The 18704-nt window shown below is 38.7% G+C and overlaps 2 protein-coding genes across 7 annotated transcripts in view; one reads left to right on the forward strand and one right to left on the reverse strand.

The window, feature by feature from the left end:
* The window catches only part of YTHDC1 (YTH domain containing 1), a 30384-nt gene extending 23259 nt beyond the window's left edge, over window positions 1-7125 (forward strand). For all 3 annotated transcript variants that reach the window (XM_039369493.1, XM_039369492.1, XM_039369491.1), the window contains 2 exons: window positions 4146-4280; window positions 5417-7125. In XM_039369493.1, coding sequence (XP_039225427.1) covers window positions 4146-4280; window positions 5417-5635 — 354 coding nt within the window. In that variant the 3' untranslated portion in view covers window positions 5636-7125. The remainder of the gene's footprint in view (window positions 1-4145; window positions 4281-5416) is intronic.
* Window positions 7126-9436: 2311 nt separating this feature from the next.
* The window catches only part of LOC120320062 (UDP-glucuronosyltransferase 2A1-like), a 105277-nt gene continuing 96009 nt past the window's right edge, over window positions 9437-18704 (reverse strand). For all 4 annotated transcript variants that reach the window (XM_039369488.1, XM_039369487.1, XM_039369490.1 and 1 more), the window contains 5 exons: window positions 15834-15982; window positions 12087-12212; window positions 11325-11412; window positions 11010-11229; window positions 9437-10347 (listed from right to left, as the gene is read on the reverse strand). In XM_039369488.1, the coding sequence (XP_039225422.1) occupies window positions 10068-10347; window positions 11010-11229; window positions 11325-11412; window positions 12087-12212; window positions 15834-15982 (863 nt within the window). In that variant the 3' untranslated portion in view covers window positions 9437-10067. The remainder of the gene's footprint in view (window positions 10348-11009; window positions 11230-11324; window positions 11413-12086; window positions 12213-15833; window positions 15983-18704) is intronic.

The following is an 18704-nucleotide window of genomic DNA, read 5'->3' on the forward strand; positions in this document are numbered from 1 at the left end:
TGCACTATATCAGAAGGCTGACATAAGTTATGTTGTTCCAGAACATTTCTAGAACATTCCATTTCTTTAGTTCTGGAATTCTCCAGCTGTTTTCTTGGGAAAGCTAATCCTCCCAATTAAAAATGACTTATAGTATTCAACACAGATTTTGGTTTTTTACAAGGATTTTTTTTAAAAAAAGATTACCATACTATGCCACAAAAATGTTTGAAAAAGAAATGGAATATTCCAGGTCATTCAGTTCTAACACAACTGCTTATACAGTTTCAGTATTTTAGGTTTTGTGATGCATTTCTAAAAAGGAAAACCTTTTAAAACCAGCTAAGAACTTATGTCACCATCTCCATTTTGTTACTCCAGTTATTCCAAAATACCTGCCAGATAAATTTTCTGTTGTGTTTCACATCTGTTATCCATTCTCTTCTGATGCATTTTTTAAAATTTTTAATGTAAACACATGCGCAGGTATATTCTTTCATTCACAATTTTTCATTCCTAGCCCTTGCAGGTGTTAGTGGGAATTTTTCAGATTCTCAGTGTTGTATAGTTTTAAGTGGAACATATCGAACTGCTCTACCTGCTCAACTTTTTTTTTTATCTTCCTAGTTCCTTTCTTTCTCTATCTCCCCTTACATCTATCCATCCATCTATCTACCTACCTACCTACTTATCTTTATTTATATTTATTTAAAATGCATGTTTTATTTGATAATTGAATCATAGGGTTGGAAGGGATCTTGGAGATCTTCTAGTCCAATCCCATGCCCAAGGCAGGAATCCTTATACCATCCCAGACAACTGAATGTCCAATCTTTTCTTTAAAAGCTGTTCTTTTGGTTAATTGATGTCACTGTCAGGAAATCTCTCCTTAATAGTAGGATCTCTCTTTAACAAGCTTCTACCCATTGCTTCTTATACTGTCCTCAAGTGCTTTAGAAAATAAATAAACTCCCTCATCTGTGATTATCACTCAAGTATTAGAAGACATCTGTCATGTCACCCCTAATCCTTCTCTTTGTTTGGCTAGACAGCTCCCTCAGTTGCTGATCATATGATTTAGCCTCCAGACCACTTATCTGAGAGTGCTCTTCTCTGCACTCTTTCAAGGGTTTCAGCATCTTTTTTTTTTTTTTTTTTTTTTTGGTATCATGGTGACGAGAATTGGATTCCAAATGTGCCCTTACTAATGTAGTATTTAGCAGTACAATCACTTTCATGATCTTGATGCTATCCTTCTGTTGATGCAGCCTAGAAATGCATTGGCTTTTTTTGACAACTGCAGCATGCTACTGGCCCATCTATTAGGATGCCTAGATCTTTCTCACAATAACTGTTGTTGACTCAAGTACTGCTATTCTATACCTGTGCATTTGATTTTTCTTGCCTAAGTGCAGAACCTTATTTTTCTCACTGCTGAACTGCATCTTGATGAATAGGCTCATTTCATTTTTAATCATTTTTAATTGTTATACACGTTGTTTTAATTTTGTACACTGCCCTGAGTCCCTAGGGATTGGGCGGCATATAAATTTTACTAATAAATAAATAAATAAATAAATTTCTCTAATCTGCCAAATTCCTTCTGAATCTCTATCTTCGAAAGTGTTAGCAATTCCCCCGTTTGGTATCATCTGCAGCTTTGATGAGATATTTCTGTTCCCTTGTTTAGATTGTTTATGAAGTTATTGAAGAGTACAAGATAGAATCTTGAACCTTGACAGAATCACACTATATGCTTCTTCCCATGTAGATGTGGCTCCACTGAGGGTTACATGCTGAGTGTGATTGGTCAGTCAATTGTGAATCCATCTGGTGGTGATACTGTCTATTCTACATTGAGGATAAACTGTGATCTACTTTATCAAATGCTTTACTGAAATCCAAGTATACTATATCAATAGCATTTTCCTGATCCACTATTTAATCACTTTATCAAAGAAGGCAGTAAGGTTTGTTTGGCACAGTCTGTTTTTAACAAACCCAAGCTGGCATTTATTAATCGTCTTGTTCATTTCTAGGAGCTCACAGATCTGCTGCTTGATTATATTTTCTTTCCTGGTATTGCTGTTAAGCTGACTGATCTGTAGTTTTATGGTTCTACTTTTTTCCCTTTTTTCTTTTTCAAAAATTGGAACCACATCAGTTGAAGAAGCTTCTTGGATGAGAAGTTTTCAAGGAACAATTCCAAGAAAGACCATTTACCTGGATGGTTTAGAATCTCCATCAGCAACCACATCTACTCTTTTTCCAATCCTCCTCTTTCCAATTCTTTCTCTTTTTCAGGAGCTTTGTAATATCTTGTTCAGTTGTTTTGAGTCACACCTGCCGGTTTCTCTAGAATCCTGAGATGTAATGCTTCTGGCCCTGCAATTTGAACTCATCTAAATTGGAAAGGTGTTTTCTTTACTATTTTTTTTTCCTATTTTGCCCTTTCCTGTTTTGTCTCTCAGTGTTGGATTATTGGATTATTTCTTCCTTTTGCATAAGGACAAATGCAAAAAGGAATTAAGCAGTTCCATTTCTCCTTGATGCTTGTCACTATGTTGCCACCTCCTCTATTAGTGGACCTATCATTTCCTTGATATTTTTCTTATTTTTTACATATTAAAAGAAATTTTTAAAAAATATTTTTGGCATTTGTAAATTTAGTTCATTCTGAGCCTTAGCTTTCTGATTCCATCCTTGCAAGTTCGGGCAATTTGTTGATATTTTGTTTTAGTTATGTGTCACTCTGTCCATTCCAAGTCTTAGTTCATTCTTGAGCATTAGCTTTCCTGTCTCCATGCTTGCAGATTCAGAGGACTATTTTGGGCACTATCCAATTGGAGCACCATTGACCTGAAATAACTTACTTTATGTATGGAATGTTTTGAAGTAGTTTAATTTTTACTGTTTTAATAAACTGAGCCACAAAAAGTCTACTTTTCACAGCTTTCCTAAGCAAATTCGTAGAAAACTGACAGATCAATCTCATAATAGTCAACCAGAATTTATTTATTCTGCAAAGAAATTAATTTGCCAACAGGTTCCATCTTTTAAAAAATTGAATTCCAGCAAGCCTATTAATGTCCAGTATAATTTGGTACATAAGAGATTCTCCAGAAATGAATTATGAATAGTATCAAACTAAAGAAAGTTAATTATTATTTCTCAGTGATAATGAGATATTGGGGGGGAATGAATTTTCTAAACAAGATCCAGGTAGAGGAAAATGCTTTGAATCACCTCAAAACAAAATTTCTTTTTAAATGATGAAATTAGTCATTTTTGAGCAGCCAGATCCCCCCTTTTAAAGCAGCGAGATACTTATATTGAATAACTGTTCCAAAATCCGAAGGGTGTTAATCTTAGCATGCAGCAATGCACTTCTCACAGCAATTTTGGAGGGCTGATACAAAAAAATACCATATAAACTGAGATTTTGCCCCGGTAGACAAGGAAACGATAACTCCTGCCTGCTATTGTGCATCTTCTGCAAGGAATTACACCTCAGTTTATAACACCTCACTTAATAAAATGCCTGGGAAATACATCTCTTTTATATACACTGCTGCTATCAGATCAGCACAAAGTAGTTTATTTAAATGTAGCCAAATTTTATTATACTGTGTGCAAAATTAGGCAGATTCTAACTGACCACTGATAATCCATCACTAATAGTAATATATTGTTTTGTTCGCTTTTTTATTTGTATTAAATTATTATTCTTAATGCTTTTGTTTGTAATGCTGATCTGAGACTGTAATAAAAATTGATTGATTGGAATTACCAAATTGGTCTGAAATCAGATTTGTAATCAATGCACAGTTCTGATGCAGTAATAATGATTACAGTGATTTCAGTTGAAACTTTGATTTAACAATTGATCTTTCTTATTTATAGAATCCTATTCTAACTTGTTACAAAAAATATTTTAAGAGTATTTTTTATTAGTAGTAGCTGTAAGAAAATGCATTAAATATCTTCAGCTTTCCTGGGGCAGAAAATGAACTTGTTGCAAAAAGGTTTAAACACATGAGAATTCAAATACCATGTTAAATATATATTGCGGTACTGCTCAAATATTGAATTATATTTTTCCTGTTGATGCTGCTATGTTCTCAGGTAGCAAATTACTAGAGTAACAAGGAAATTTTTCTTTTTAGCCTCCTTATCCAGGGATAGAACAGCCTCCCCATCATCCATACTACCAGCACCATGCTCCACCTCCACAGGCTCACCCTCCTTACTCAGGACACCATCCCATGCCACATGATGCACGGTACAGGGATAAGCGAGTGGTAAGTGCAGCCTGGGTCACTGTCTTCCAAGTTAGGAGAATTTGGTTGATTCAGATTTGGTTGAAAATCACTATGTTCATTATGAAATGGCTAAATATCTAGGACTAGATAGTTACAGAAGTGCCAATTTGATGTAGTGGTTAAGACATCAGGCTAGAAAGCGGGAAGTCATGAGTTCTATTCCCATTTTAGATAGAAAGCCAGGTGAGTCACTATCCGCTCTAGTTGGGAGTCAGTGTCGAACTGCTTCCAAAAACTTTGCCAAAAATACTGCAAGGACTTGTCTAGTCTTCTATAATCGGACACAGTTGAAAAGAAGGGGGGGGGAAGGTATTTACATATTTGTAAAACTCAGTGTGATAAGGTTTGCAGGCAACATATTTCAAATTTTTCAGTTAAAAAAATAAAGATCAGCATGTGGAAACTGCAGAATGTAAAGAGGATGGCCTGAGGGAGAGAGTGAGAGTTACCAAAGAATGAAGGATAAAACATAGATTAAGCCTAGGACGTGTAGAAAGTATGTGGAAATAACCTTGACAAACACCTTTCTAAGGGTTTTAAGAGAGGAGAGGCAGCACAGTCAGACTTGTGAGATTATTACTATCTAAATCAGATTGGACCCAGATTGTTGGGGGCAATGAAAATATATATATACATTGCTTACTGGTGTACACCACTTAGAGCAGCGGTTCTCAACCTATGGGTCGCGACCCCATTTGGGGTCGATCGACCATTTTTCGGGGGTCGCCAAAGGCGGCGATCCGCCATTTTCTCCCCTCCGGGGGCGGCGCCGTGCATGTGCGCCGTGCATGGGGGCGGCGCCGCGCCTCCAGGGGGCGGCGCCGCGCATGCGCATAACATTTGTGTGACGGGGTCGCCGTCACACAAACGTTGAGAACCGCTGACTTAGAGAGTGCTTGCACTTAAAGCGGTATATAAGTCTCATAAATAAATAAATAAATCAAAGTGGTCTAGTATATACTAATAGTTATTAAATATGTTAACATTACAACAGTGAACTGTTGCTGGATAATTGGTAACCCTTTAGATCCAAGTGTTTTTAATAACTCCCGAGCAGATAGAAGAACTTGCGATTTTAAACTTAGTGATATTTAAACTTATTGTGCCTTCCATAGCATGATTATGACATGAGGGTGGATGACTTTCTACGTCGGACGCAAGCAGTTGTCAGTGGTCGAAGAAGCAGGCCGAGAGAGAGAGAGCGGGATCGTGAACGAGATCGACCCCGAGATAACCGAAGAGACAGAGATCGGGAACGAGGGAGGGAAAGAGAGAGAGAAAGAATATGTGATCGCGACAGAGACAGAGGAGAAAGAGGAAGATACAGAAGATAATGTATTGTAAAACTACAATTACTTAAGGAAGCAAAGGCATGTATATTTGCGTGTTTACAGGTAGTAAACTTTTATTTTCCTAAGTCATCATACTTGATTGTGTAGATGAATTTATAATTGCCCCTATTCCAAGCATGCCGTAAGCTGTGAATTGAAAAACTTCTTTCGGCCAAAAACGTGTGAAGCTTGATTCTTCAATTGAGATTTTCATTTAAGCAGTTTAGAAGACAAATATTTAAAGAATGTAGATGAATTTTCCCAACATGTTTATCTTTACAGTAATTTAATTATATGTTCCTTTGAATACAAGTTATTAGCTGCCATAATTTTTGCTCTGTTTTTTTGATATGTAGCTTTTAATATTTCCTGAGTGGGGTAGGGTGGAATGCTGCTATCAAGTATGCAAAAATACTGGGTGTGATGGTTGTATGGCAGTATTGAAGTGGTCGCCTTTTGTTTTCTGTTTCTGTTTTAATTTCTGTAAAGGCAAAGCTTGTTCAATAATGAAAGCAATAGTAATATGATATTGAACCTGTGCTCTGATTGTATTTTGTTTAATGCTCATCTAATCACCTCACTTGCACTCTTTTTTCTCCAAATTAACCATACTGTTTAGAATGTCCACTGTATGTATGTGTGCATACATGTGTGAGCACAAATACTGTTGTATTCTACATTGCTATCATTTCTTTTTTTATAATAAATTACTAATAGTCAAATTCCAAGGACTTTGATGCTTTCTGGCTTTAAATCTTAAGGAAAGATTAATTATTAATTTGTCAATGTCATTTCAGGCTTTCAGGCCTCAGCATGAGAGAGAAAAAGAGACATCATCAGAGTTGTCCTAGGTAGTGATGATAACCCAAATAAATTTCCATTCCTATCCAATATATTTAAATTTATGGGCATATAAATTAACAACCCCATAAAAATATAAAGTGTGGGAATCTCAGACTCAGGAAAGTGCATGGTTTTGTTATAGAAATATGAAACTTGGAAAATGGTGGCCAGTGAACAGTTCCATGGTAGTTTATTTAACCAAGCCCCATGCTATTTATTGCAATTTACTGCCAGTAAGAATGCAAATTGTCTATTTGATATTATAGTAAGAATAGTCTGATATTACAGTAAATTATAGTAGTTCTCTAATGAAAAAGCTAGAGGTATAAAGTTTCTGGACATCTTGATTCCACAAATAACATCTCTCCTTTTTTCCTTTTCTAAAATAAAACAAAAAATAGCAATACCTGGTATTCTTTACCAATCTTGTTATTTTGTCACCATAGGAATATAATGCAGTTTATGTATAATTGCTCATAAAATCATTTTAATATAACATTAATATTGATTAACCAATCAAGTGTGGTTGGGTATTTGGGTATTTTTGAAACAAACTATGAGATTAGAAAATGCATTGATGTGGTCAATGAAGGTTTAATATTCTGACTTTAAACCCCTTGTATTTCTATTAAAATAGTGTTTTCTTTTAACTTTTTTGTGGTGTTTTCTTTTTGTATGGAGTAAAAGCATTAAAAGGCTAGAAAGAGGATTTTCTTCCTAAGCTTCTAGATTTACAATGCTTAGAACAGAAAGTCAAACTCAAGGCCCGCAGGCCAGATCCAGTCTGTGATGTGCTTAGATCTGGCCTGCGGGGCTTCCCTGGTGACGGCAAGGAGACGGCCCCTGCCGCCCTATCCCTGGCCCAGCCCAGTTCAGCCAGGTGCTCCCCCTAGGTGCACACACAGGGTCTAGTGGTGCCTGGCTGGTTGGCCTCTCTGCTGCTCATTAGCCAACAGCGACTACCAGCCAGATGTGAGCCAGGGCTTCTAATAAGCCGTGCTCAACCCCATCCAAACTGCACTGCATTTGCCCACCTCTGGGCCTTGCAGCCAGGCCACTCCCATCCCACCACATGCCTCGCCTTACCCCTCTACAGCAGCATCGCAGCTAGGCCATTCTTGCCCCATCACCTGCCTCACTTTGCTGCAGCAGCAGCCCCATCCAGCAGTAGCCCCAGCGCCCCTCTGCTCTCCTCCAGCCTGGGAAGCTCACAAGCCCAGAGGAGAAGCCTCTGTCACAGCCTGCTGGGCAAAGCAGCCACCTCGGAGTGGTGCCCACAAACCGGCCCATCAAGCTGGCCATGTCCATCCAGTCATGCCTACCTAGTTGGGGTGACCCGGCCACGCCCATCTGGCCCTTTTAGGGCAACCATAATGCCAATGCGGCCTCAATGAAATTGAGTTTGATACTGCAGGCCTAGAACAAGTAAAGCAATTGGTTAACTCATCTTAATACAACATGTGCTCAAAAAGACTCCTTAATTTAAAATGATCCTCTTTCAGAAAGGAAATATTCTAGGAAAATAGACTTGTTTTTCTCTCCTCTGTACTTGCCATCCTTTAAAACCTGGTCACGCTAACAGGACAACAGGATATCCCATCGGATAGAAATGAATTGTGCTCTGTCAACGACAGTATATCCTGGGAAGCACTAGTTTTCCTCTGCATAGAAAAGAAAGATAATTTTATGAGAGTTATTGTAAATTTATTACAGTCAAACAAGCCAGTTGGTTGCAGGAGACAAAAGATTTTGTATATGAGTATCTTATCTTAAACATTTTATTCACAATTGTAAGAAAACAATTGCTGTCAACCATACCATTCATTCATCCAGCAAACAAAGACTTCTGAACCATTGTTTTATCAAGAGTATACTTCACTGGAACTTAAATGGTTACAGAAGTTTAGCAAACCTGGTTCTGGTATTTTTGTGTGCAGTCAAAGCAATTAACATTCCCTTTTCCCTGGCTATCTCCTGTTACCACCAAACATCCAATTAAGGGCTGATATATTGATGGGTAACCTTGGCTAGCAGGTGCCTGCTTCTCATTCCTTGACCAGAATGCTTAGTTTCCCTTCCCCTCCCCACAATCTTCTTGTATTCCAACCCTCTTCCCTCTCCAGTTGCTAATGTCAGGCTGTAGGCTTTGCAAAACTTGGCTTGGGGGACAGCAACCATGATAGATACATAATCCATTTTTTTGTATTTTTAATCTTGAGAAAACAGAAATCTCTTGGAATTTTCCCTCTAACTGTTTTACAGCTGGTAAAGCCATATTGCACAAGACAGGCAGTGAATTGCAGTGAAGACTCTCAGAGACATTTAGAGGCTTTGCCTAAGATCAAGTATTTTCTGATAGAAGTTATAAAAATTATATTGTGAAAGCAGCAACATTTGAATACTTGTTAACTCTTATTTGTTACTCTTAATACAGTAGCAAAGATATATCCATCTGAAAAGCTACAATACAATACAGAACTAAAAGTTTTAGATAAATTAGTGTTTTAATTTGACTTTTCCTCATGCTTGTTATGGGTGACAGCTGAAGATAAGTATATCACTTAATCTTATCTAATTCTCTCTCTCTTATATATTAGATACTTCCATGAATATTTTTTAAACAAGTGATTGGCATTCTGTAGGGAAAAAATACTACATATGCATTTCTACATAAAGTAACAATTTGATTTGGAGAATTATAGAGAAGCTACTATTTGCAAAAAAAAAAAATCATTTCTCCTTATAGCTGTCCCAAAGGCGCTTTTTTATGAGGCAACTGAACTTTCTTGTTTTTCTTGAAGACATTTTGCTTCTTCAGCTCTGAATGGATGGTAGGAAATGGAAGGATTTATGCTCCTTGCAAATAGCTGTTCATTTGCATTCTTTTAGAGCAGTGTTTCCCAAACTTGACAATTTTAAGGCATGAGGACTTCAACTCCCAGATTTCCACAGCCAGCAACGCTGGCTGTGGAATTCTGGGAGTTGAAGTCCACATGCCTTAAAATTGTCAAGTTTGGGAAACACTGTTTTAGAGAGTCGTTGAGGCCATCTGGGTCCTCAGAGTCACCTGAGTAGAGCAAATGGGTGTAGACCCTTTTTGGAACTGCTGAAAGGACTGTGTTGTAGACTAGAGATAGATAATGTCGTATCCCCCTCAGTTGAGAGAGGGCTGTTCAATTTTGCATAGATAGCCTCTTTGACCCCTCTTTCAAACCAGTGGTTCTCTCTGTCCGAAATGTGGACTGCTGTCTTTGAAAGAGTGGCCTTTGTCAACGTTGCTTCATTCATTAATAAACAACATCTTCAAAGAAAAATAAGAAAATCCATTTGTCTCGTGAAAAAGCACCTTTGGGACAACTATGACCTGGATGACTGAGAATCTCCATAGACATCTTTCATTATAGCTCAATTTCTACTTCAAAAATTTCTTAACTAAATCAAAACTAAATTTGTTAACCATTTAGACATAGAAATAAAATTTAATGTTATGAATGGAATCTAATTATATGAAAACAATTAAAATAAATCTTAGTATATTAATAATGAACATAAACTATGTTAATCAGGTTTAGGAGACTGAGTCCCAGAAGAATTAATCTGTTTTTGATTTTTGTAAAATGTTGCCACATTTCCAAAAGCAATAAGAGCAGCATTTAAAAGCAATGAATCCAAAAACTACTGAGTAGCCAATCAAGAAGGCAATGACATCCAGAGAGTGATACTGATACCAAGTCAAGTGACAGGCAGCTACTTGCAAATGCTTGGCACCTTTGTGACGCATAACAAATTCAATCCAAAAGATAGCCCGGTCTAGTGGTTTTATTGGTTGATGATGATGGATCTCTGATATTCTTAGCGCATTTTTCTTAAAACTGGAAGATGAAAGAACAAGAAAAAAAGAATAAGAACAAATTAGGAAAGACCCAGAAATCAGCTTTCTATTGTATTTAAGAACTGCAGTCTTCAAATACTTATGGACTTTACATAGAACAATTTACCTATTTATCGAAACTCAAAGTAGCTTAGTGCCTGTTGTAGTTTCTTACCCAAAATCAGTTCTATTACTATTATAACCAACAGCTAGCTAGTTTATACTCCATTAAAATACTATTTTGTTATCTTCAATGACACTTGCATTGCTTTCTATTTATTTTCATTTATAAAAAATATCAAAAAGTTGGCTAGAATTTCAAGATCCTTTTCTGAACAATGAAATTAGGTATACTGAAGAAAGCACAAATGTTCCTATATTAGAGAAAGTATGATGCTCCAAATTCCATATAGTCCTAGGTAGCACAGACAATTGGAAGAGAATCCAATCCAATAAAATGCCCAAAGTACACATTCTACTGTTATCTCTTTATAGATATACAAAAATTAGGCCTAATTGAGATAAAATATCATAAATGGTAAAGTAACCAGAATTACTATTTTTGCAAAAATGATCATGACATCAAAGAAAAAAATCCATTTACTATGAATATCTTAGATATAATCTGTATCTCAGTTTCAGAAGAGTTTACAAACAACTCACAGAGCATTATGAATGACAGTATTCACAGCATTTACTAAATCTTCAGTTTTCATTGTGTGAATGTCCAGTTCCACAGCCATTCCCTTTGCCTTCATATGGATAATATTATCAGTCTGATCTCCAAATAAGGGAATCCCTACTATGGGAATCGCATGGTAAATGGCTTCATAAATTCCATTTGTTCCACCATGTGTTATAAAAGCTTTGGTCTTTGGGTGGCCTGGAATAGAAAGATGAAAATGTTTTGACAAAATCTTTTTGGATATGAACATACTGATTGTTTAATTCTGTCTAAAGGAACATAAGGTGTCTCACCAAGAAGATCATTTTGTGGTATCCAATCATAGATCCTGGTATTGGCTCCAAGCATTTCTAGCTTTTTCCCTTTATACCGCCAAATAACCTAGGGTAAAAATAATTGGAATGCTATTCTATGTAGTCCAAATTACAAACCATGTTATAATTTTTCTTGGCCCATGAATTTCAGATTTTCTAGTTTGTTTGGGTTTGGGGATTGAATTGTGTCGTTGATCTTTTACTTTTTTCATCCTTGTGAAATTGCTGAAACTCCAAGGGATTACAAGATAATTTAAATGCAATAAACAAATAAAATTGCATGCCATTCTTTTTTATGACAATAAAATAAGTGAACTCATTTTACTAATAATTTTTGTTTTGAATTGCACTTGCCATTTAAAACATTTATGCTGCATAACCAAAATTTAATAGATGCTTACTGTATTTCTTCTGTCTTCTACCATAACAAAAAGTATTTGCAATCCCTTCCTCAGTAGTGTGGGAATTTTCAGAAAGGAAGAAGTTACATAAAATCAATTGAAAATGCACATGTTTTAAATTTTCAAGCTCCAAATATTAAAAGTTATTGGGATAAGAAAATTTTAGACACAGTTCAATTAAATGAAAATAATGAAATATAAGCATCTTTTGTAAATCAGTAAACAGTTCAATAAATCAGTAAATCAGTTGTTTATTGGAAGGTAAAATGGACAGATTTCTGGAACAAAGTATTCTCCTTCACAGAAATCTGTGTGTGTGACTTACAGCTAGGAGACTGACCTTCTGTGGAAGCTGGCTGAGTGCTGACGCAATTATATTATTTTTTTCATCTGTTATATTTTGAACCAATGAACCAAATATCACAATACCATGTTCACCTGAACTCTGTACAAAATTTTCCATTTCCTGTTAAAAGCAAAGGAAAGAAAGAATCAGACCTTTTTATCATTACATGAAATGTTAATTTTTCTTTGGTTGGCCATGATTAGGGTGCTCAAACCACACACTTTTTGATCATATGCAAGCAGATGATGGACCAGGGAAAAATGCATGTAGTAATTTGCATTTGAAGGAAGCAGAAGAAATAGAATAACATAATAAGTTGGAAGAACCTTGGAAATCTTCTAATCCAACCCCCTGCTCAAGCAAGAGATTCTGTACTATTTCAGACAAATGGATGTCTGCCTTAGTGAAGCTTGTCTACTCCAAGGATAAAACACCCAGATACAAAACTGAACAATGTGGTATATGCAATACAGTGCAGTGAGGCATGCAGATCTGTACATTGAGAAACAAAAGAACCACTTCATAAACGCATGGCACAACACAGAATAAACCCATCAGGACAAGATTCAGCAGTTCATCTGCATTTTAAAAAAATGGATGAGATGCAAAACATCTTCAAAAAAAAAAACAAGAAAGTCCAGTTGCCTCTTGAAAAAGCACCTTTGGGACAACCATGACCTGGATGACTGAGACTCTCCATAGATATCCCAGTATATATTTATATTTATTTACCTTGAATTAGATAGTTTAAAGTAAGATTTGAACTGGAAACATGGTGGCTTTCATCTTACAGTTTTAACCATTATACAATATCAGTTGATTCATATTATGATTCAAGGCAAGCAAGTACACAAAAAAAATCAAAGAACTTATAATAACATTTATTGAAGAAAATTAGGAATCCATAAACAATATAATTCCTGCAACAGGTGTAATTCATGACCCAGTGTCAGGCATGAAAGACTAGGATATGTGATGCTCCAATTAAACAGATTATTGCTAATTATTGCTAATGCCTACGCACAAGAATATTTTCAACGGTTAAACCCTGCTGCGATAAAGGTCAATAGAATTCACAGTGGGTTGTACTTAGTGCATTTATGGCTAAGTAGCATGTCTGATCCCTCTTATACTTCCACTCTTGCATTTCTTCCCTTTCCACATAGTTATCTCTGTAGCTGTCCTTCCCTTCTTGCATGGTTTCTTCAGAATCTTAGTTCTCATGTGAACTTGGCAGTGGAGGCAGTAAAGGATCCAAAGGAATCTTTCTCTCCCATGTCCAGATCAATCTTTGATCCAATGGTGCTGGCTGAAAAAAAATATTAGTCTCCCACCCACCCCTTGGGATGTGAAGGCCAGAAGTGGAGGCATATTCAACCATCTGGCCTCCCCTGGATAGGTCCTCGGAGACTGATTAATCCCTTCAGCTACTGATTCTTTGAGCAGGGCAGAGGGCCAAGAGCTTAGTCGATGAAGATTAACCAAGGAAATGTTGATGAAACTACTGGATTAATTCAGGGGCGTGGACATCTGACATTCTCCCAAGAGAGTTCAGATTCTGAGTATGCATCAAGTACTGTGTTCCTCTGCCCTTTATTCTGGAGTCTAGAATCTCTACCACTTTGCATTCCTTTTCTCCTTCCACAATCACTAGCAGTGGGGGCAGGTGCTGGAAGCACAAGGTGCTAGGGGCTTTTCTTTGAGTATGTTGAATAGTAAAAGATTAAACACATTTTCATTGAGAGGACAATTGTAAATGAGATGCTACATGATTGATCTACTAGATCAGTGGTTCTCAACCTGTGGGTCGTGACCCCATTTGGGGTCGAACGACCATTTCACGGGAGTCGCCAAACAAGGCTGTCCACCATTTTTCCCCCTTTTCTTTAACTGTGCTACTACCTCTTATTCTATTGGCTGTTGAAAGCCAAAAGAATAGACTCTATTCAAGAGACTCTATTCTATTGGTGTTTGAAAGCCAACAGAATCTATTGGCTTTCGAAAGCCAATAGAATAGACTCTCTTGAATAGAGTCTAATTTTATTGGCTTTCAAAAGTCAATAGGAATTGTCCAGGCTGTCTGCCCTGGTGAGCCCGCCAAAAGCCCCAGTCTGCAAACAGTGCTGCAAGGTGAACTTTCTGGAAACCTTCCCTCCCTGCTGAGCAACTACTACAAGTAAGTAAAAGAGGGCCAGGGGTGGGAGGTGGGAGGCTGGCACGCGCAGGGAGGGTTGCTGGCGCACGTGGGTGCCTTACCTGCCTTGGGCTGGGCCAGCTGGTGGCCCAGCTGGTGGTCAGCCTGCATCATCGCTGCCGCTTGCCATGGCCGCCCAGGAGTGCCTGGGCCTGCCTGCCGCCACCCTGAACGGGCGGCCAAGGTAAGGCTGCGGGGCAGTGGTGGGCGCAGGGAGGATTGCTGGCACGTGTAGGGCCCGGCAGGTACCTTACCTTCCTTGGGCTGGGCCAGTTGGTGGCCCAGCCGGTGGTCAGCCTGCGCAGTCGCTGCCGCTTGCCGTGGCTGCCCAGGAGCGCCTGGGCCTGCCTGCCGCCACCCCAAATGGGTGGTGGCCAAGGTAAGGCTAGCGGGGCAGTGGCGGGCGCAGGGAGGGTTGCTGGCACGTGGGACCCGGCGGGTGCCTTACCTGCCTTGGGCTGGGCCAGCTGGTGGCCCAGCCGGTGGTCGGCCTGCGCCATTGCTGCCGCTTGCCATGGCCGCCCAGGAGCGCCTGGGCCTGTGCCACCGCCCCAAATGGCTAGCGGGACAGCGGCGGGCGCAGGGAGGGTTGCTGGTGCATGTGGGGCCCAGCGGGTGCCTTACCTGCCTTGGACTGGGCCAGCTGGTGGCCCAGCTGGTGGTTGGCCTGCGCCGTTTCTGCCGCTTGCCAGCTACACCTCGGCCGGCACAGGGGGCGGCACCACGCAAGCGCAGCGCTCCCGGGCAGGGAAATACAGGTAGTCCTCGACTTACGACCATTTATGGGGTCACACCATTAGGAAGGTTGAGAACCACTGTACTAGATGACCTTGAAGGGACCCACAAACTTTGCCTCTAGCTTCTTAAACAGTATTGAAGTGACTAGGAACTTGATAATTGCAAAACTTTGTCTCCTGCAGTTAAAGGAGGCCTTCCTGTCAATGGGCATTTGCAACCTTCTTGTATAACTGCTTTGCCTGTTCTAGCTGCTGTTTCATCAGTGTTTGGGCAAGAAGCTGCTCTTGCAAAAAATCTACAGCTAATGGGTCAGAGCCCTTCTCATTCAGGCTCCCTGGTAAAACTCAGATATGTGCCACACAAAGCTTGAAAGGGGTCATAGCAATTGATGTATGGAGACCGTTTTTGTATGAAAATTCTGTCAATGGTAAGAGTAAGGGCCAATTGTCTTGGCTGCGTATGCAATACTTCTCAAATGTTGGATCATTTTATTAGTCTTCTCCATCTCACCATTTGTAGCTGAGTGGTAGGGTGAAGACAAATCCATTTCTGTTTTTCAATCATTACGATGTAACCTGCAGTTCAAGAATATATTGCATCTGTCTATCCCCCAATCTTAATGTAATTTTAGATAATCTTCATTCTATGGCACTATGTATTTTCAGTTGCCATAAATTATCTTAGACAAAGAAGAAAATCTATCATTTACTTTAAAGAAAAAAATGCTATTTCTAAGGCATTTTTTCCTGTTGTACTTTCTTTAAAAAAAGTTTTGTTATTTCTAGATCAATGGCAAAGGATATAATTACCTCAGATAAAGGCTTGGCTGGCTGGCAGTGCAGACCTCCAACAAATTCAAAGTTTGGGAGAAAAGGTCGTGGAAATTCAAAATCCCAGTAGGTTTGGACTAACCACATTTCTGCTTTACCCATTGTTTCACACAATGTTATGGGTCTCCCTACAGATATAAAATACTGAAGTTATGTACTGCTTGTTTCTCCTGCACTGGTCCTTAATAGGTTTAGTGATGCTGATTTCAGAAATATTCAAAATCAATACATTATGTTTTCAACTGAACATTACTCACAGTTTTAAAATACATGTCATCAGTGGTGAGCAAAACTTTCCCAAAAATATGCATTTGTTCACTAAGGGACCAAAATAGGTCAACCTTCTTGATGGGATATCTTCCACTGGCATTGGGTAATTTTTGAAAAGCAACGTTTAGCTATGAAGTGCGTACTTAATTCACATACTAGGAGCTGGTTAGAGTCTATTTCTAAAGAGATGCACTGTTGAATGATGTATATGTTTCAATAGAAAAAAGTTATGCTGAACTATCTTTTAATTTTATACAAGATAGAACAACTATTGTGGAGTGTAATAGTTAAAACAGGTGGTCAAACATGGAAAGAACAATCCCCATTCATTCTACAGAGAAGAAGACATTTTATACACAGATCTCCTATAAATCTCTTATACTTCCTTAATTTCCTTCTTTTTACGTATAAATGGGAGTATTACAAAACTAGGAATTTCTGAAATCTTATTCACAAAAGGCAAAAAACAGAGTATTGGAAACAACTTAATGATCCAGTCAACAAGATGAACGGGAAAACCATAATTGTGACAGAACTAGTTTACAGGTGGTCCTTAGATTATAACGGCAATTGGAATTGGAATTTCCATTGCTAAGTGATGCAATCGTAAAGCGCAACTTTAATTTAGATACAGTATATGCGGGCACAATGAGCAGCTCAAAAAAAATTATAGGTTTGTTTTGGGCTATCTGGGTGCTGGGGGTGGAATTTCAGGAGATTAATAAAAATAGACTAAAAAAAGCTTGGGGAGGGGGGGAAATAACAACTCAAGAAAAATATAACAAAAAAACCTGCTGAGTTTCAAACCAACAATTTTCTCTGTGCTTTGCAAAGATTTCTTGCTATCTACTAATGCTAAATGCTATAGGAAAGTATGAAAACTATCAAAGACCATGCTAAGCACTGGTTTGTTTAAAGAGATAATTGGTATTCTGTCTCTCTCTGTGAACATGAGCATTTGAGGTACCCAAAATGGAAAGTATTCTTCAGAAGGGATAAGTAAAAACATGCCCTGAAGTCACTTTCATAATATGTGAGGGATTACTAGAAGGTAATGCCCTCCGTTTCTGCTCTCTTCTAGTGATGGGGCAACTGACAATATGGATAAGCCTAAAAAGGAAACAGCAACTGAAACAGATGGCATGCAAAGAAAAATTCATTTCCTTTTTAAAAAAACTTAATTCACTGAATTAGAAACTTGTATTTGTTCCCAAAATTAAGCTTCTGTCATCTGAGTCACACAGAATACAAACTATAAAGCTACGATGGAATTGAATGTATAGTGTAAAATGCAGGTCCTGTGGAGTTGCCCAGGTCAGGTTCTTGCCCAGTTATCTGGGAATTAAGAGAAAATGAAAACATTTGACCAATACAAGATGGAACAGAAGATATGCCAGTCCTACACTTTGATTTCTTTAAGTACATCTATTCCCAGAAATTCACAGATACAAATAATTATACACACCTATATATGTGTGTGATCTTTGTTTATTTACTTATTTAGATAACTTGGCTAGTACAAAAACTGAAATAACTGAAATTATAAGCCAGTTTCTTGTTGTTCCATATGGGTTCATAAATCTAAGCTGATAGGAAAAATGTGCATAAAGAAAAACTATTTCATTCAGTTCTTCCAGAATTGTCTGGGTGAAAAATAAAAATGGAGCCAAACCTTCAATTTCTAACAAAGAATTTCTTATACCAAGTGATGAGAGTTGGACACCCCCTCCCCAGCCCAACTAAGAAATAATCTAGGAACACTTCAACTAAACTGGGTCAACAGCAGCCTGAGGCTAAAACAGCAAACACTTGACACACACAATGAGGAACCAGCTAGCAGCAATCAGGACACAACAATAAAAGTAATTAACACCTTTTAGGCAAGAAAAAGGAACTAACAATAGTCACAAACCAGCAAATCAAGAAAGACAAATTTTAACTCACCAATTAGAAATGGTAAGTTTGTTACCAATCAGAAATGACAAGTTTGGAAACCACAAAAGGGTATAAAAACCCCTGTTTAAAGATCACTCTGTCTAGCTAGCCGGGGACTCGAGCTGAATTGTCACTCAACGCTGATCCTCGAAATAAAACCTCTTTCTGGTAGCTGGCTTCACGATCTATTTCTTCTGCACTGCGCCGTCAAGGAGAATCCCGGCTGGAAGAACCGAACGGGGGAGTTCCTCCCAACAATCTGGCGACCTACGAAGGGACTTCCAGCTCACCCAGCCACCGGACCGGGCCCGGAAGAGTCATCACCCAGCCGGCAGCGGACACTTTGATCCGTGGGGAAGCCTCCTCGGACCCTGCCCAGTCGGCATCGGGTAGTAAAGGGAGTTTTTGAGTCTTACGCTCGAACAGCTACCAGGAAAGAGGGTAAGTGCCACCAAAATTTAAATCTATTAGGTTAAAGGGTCTGGGGGAACGAAAGGAAGAATGCATGAGTGTGTGTGTGAGGCATCCTCCTCTTAGAATCAGCTGGAGCTCGCTCCCTCCGTGTGCCCTCTAGCCGCACCCCGACCTGCTGCTAGCTCTAGTGGAGCCGTGACCGGCGGAATTCGGGAAAGCAAGGGGGGGCAC

Source organism: Crotalus tigris, unplaced genomic scaffold (genome assembly GCF_016545835.1).
Source record: "Crotalus tigris isolate CLP2741 ecotype Arizona unplaced genomic scaffold, ASM1654583v1 scf7180000021159.508159, whole genome shotgun sequence".
NCBI classification, from domain to species: domain Eukaryota; kingdom Metazoa; phylum Chordata; class Lepidosauria; order Squamata; family Viperidae; genus Crotalus; species Crotalus tigris.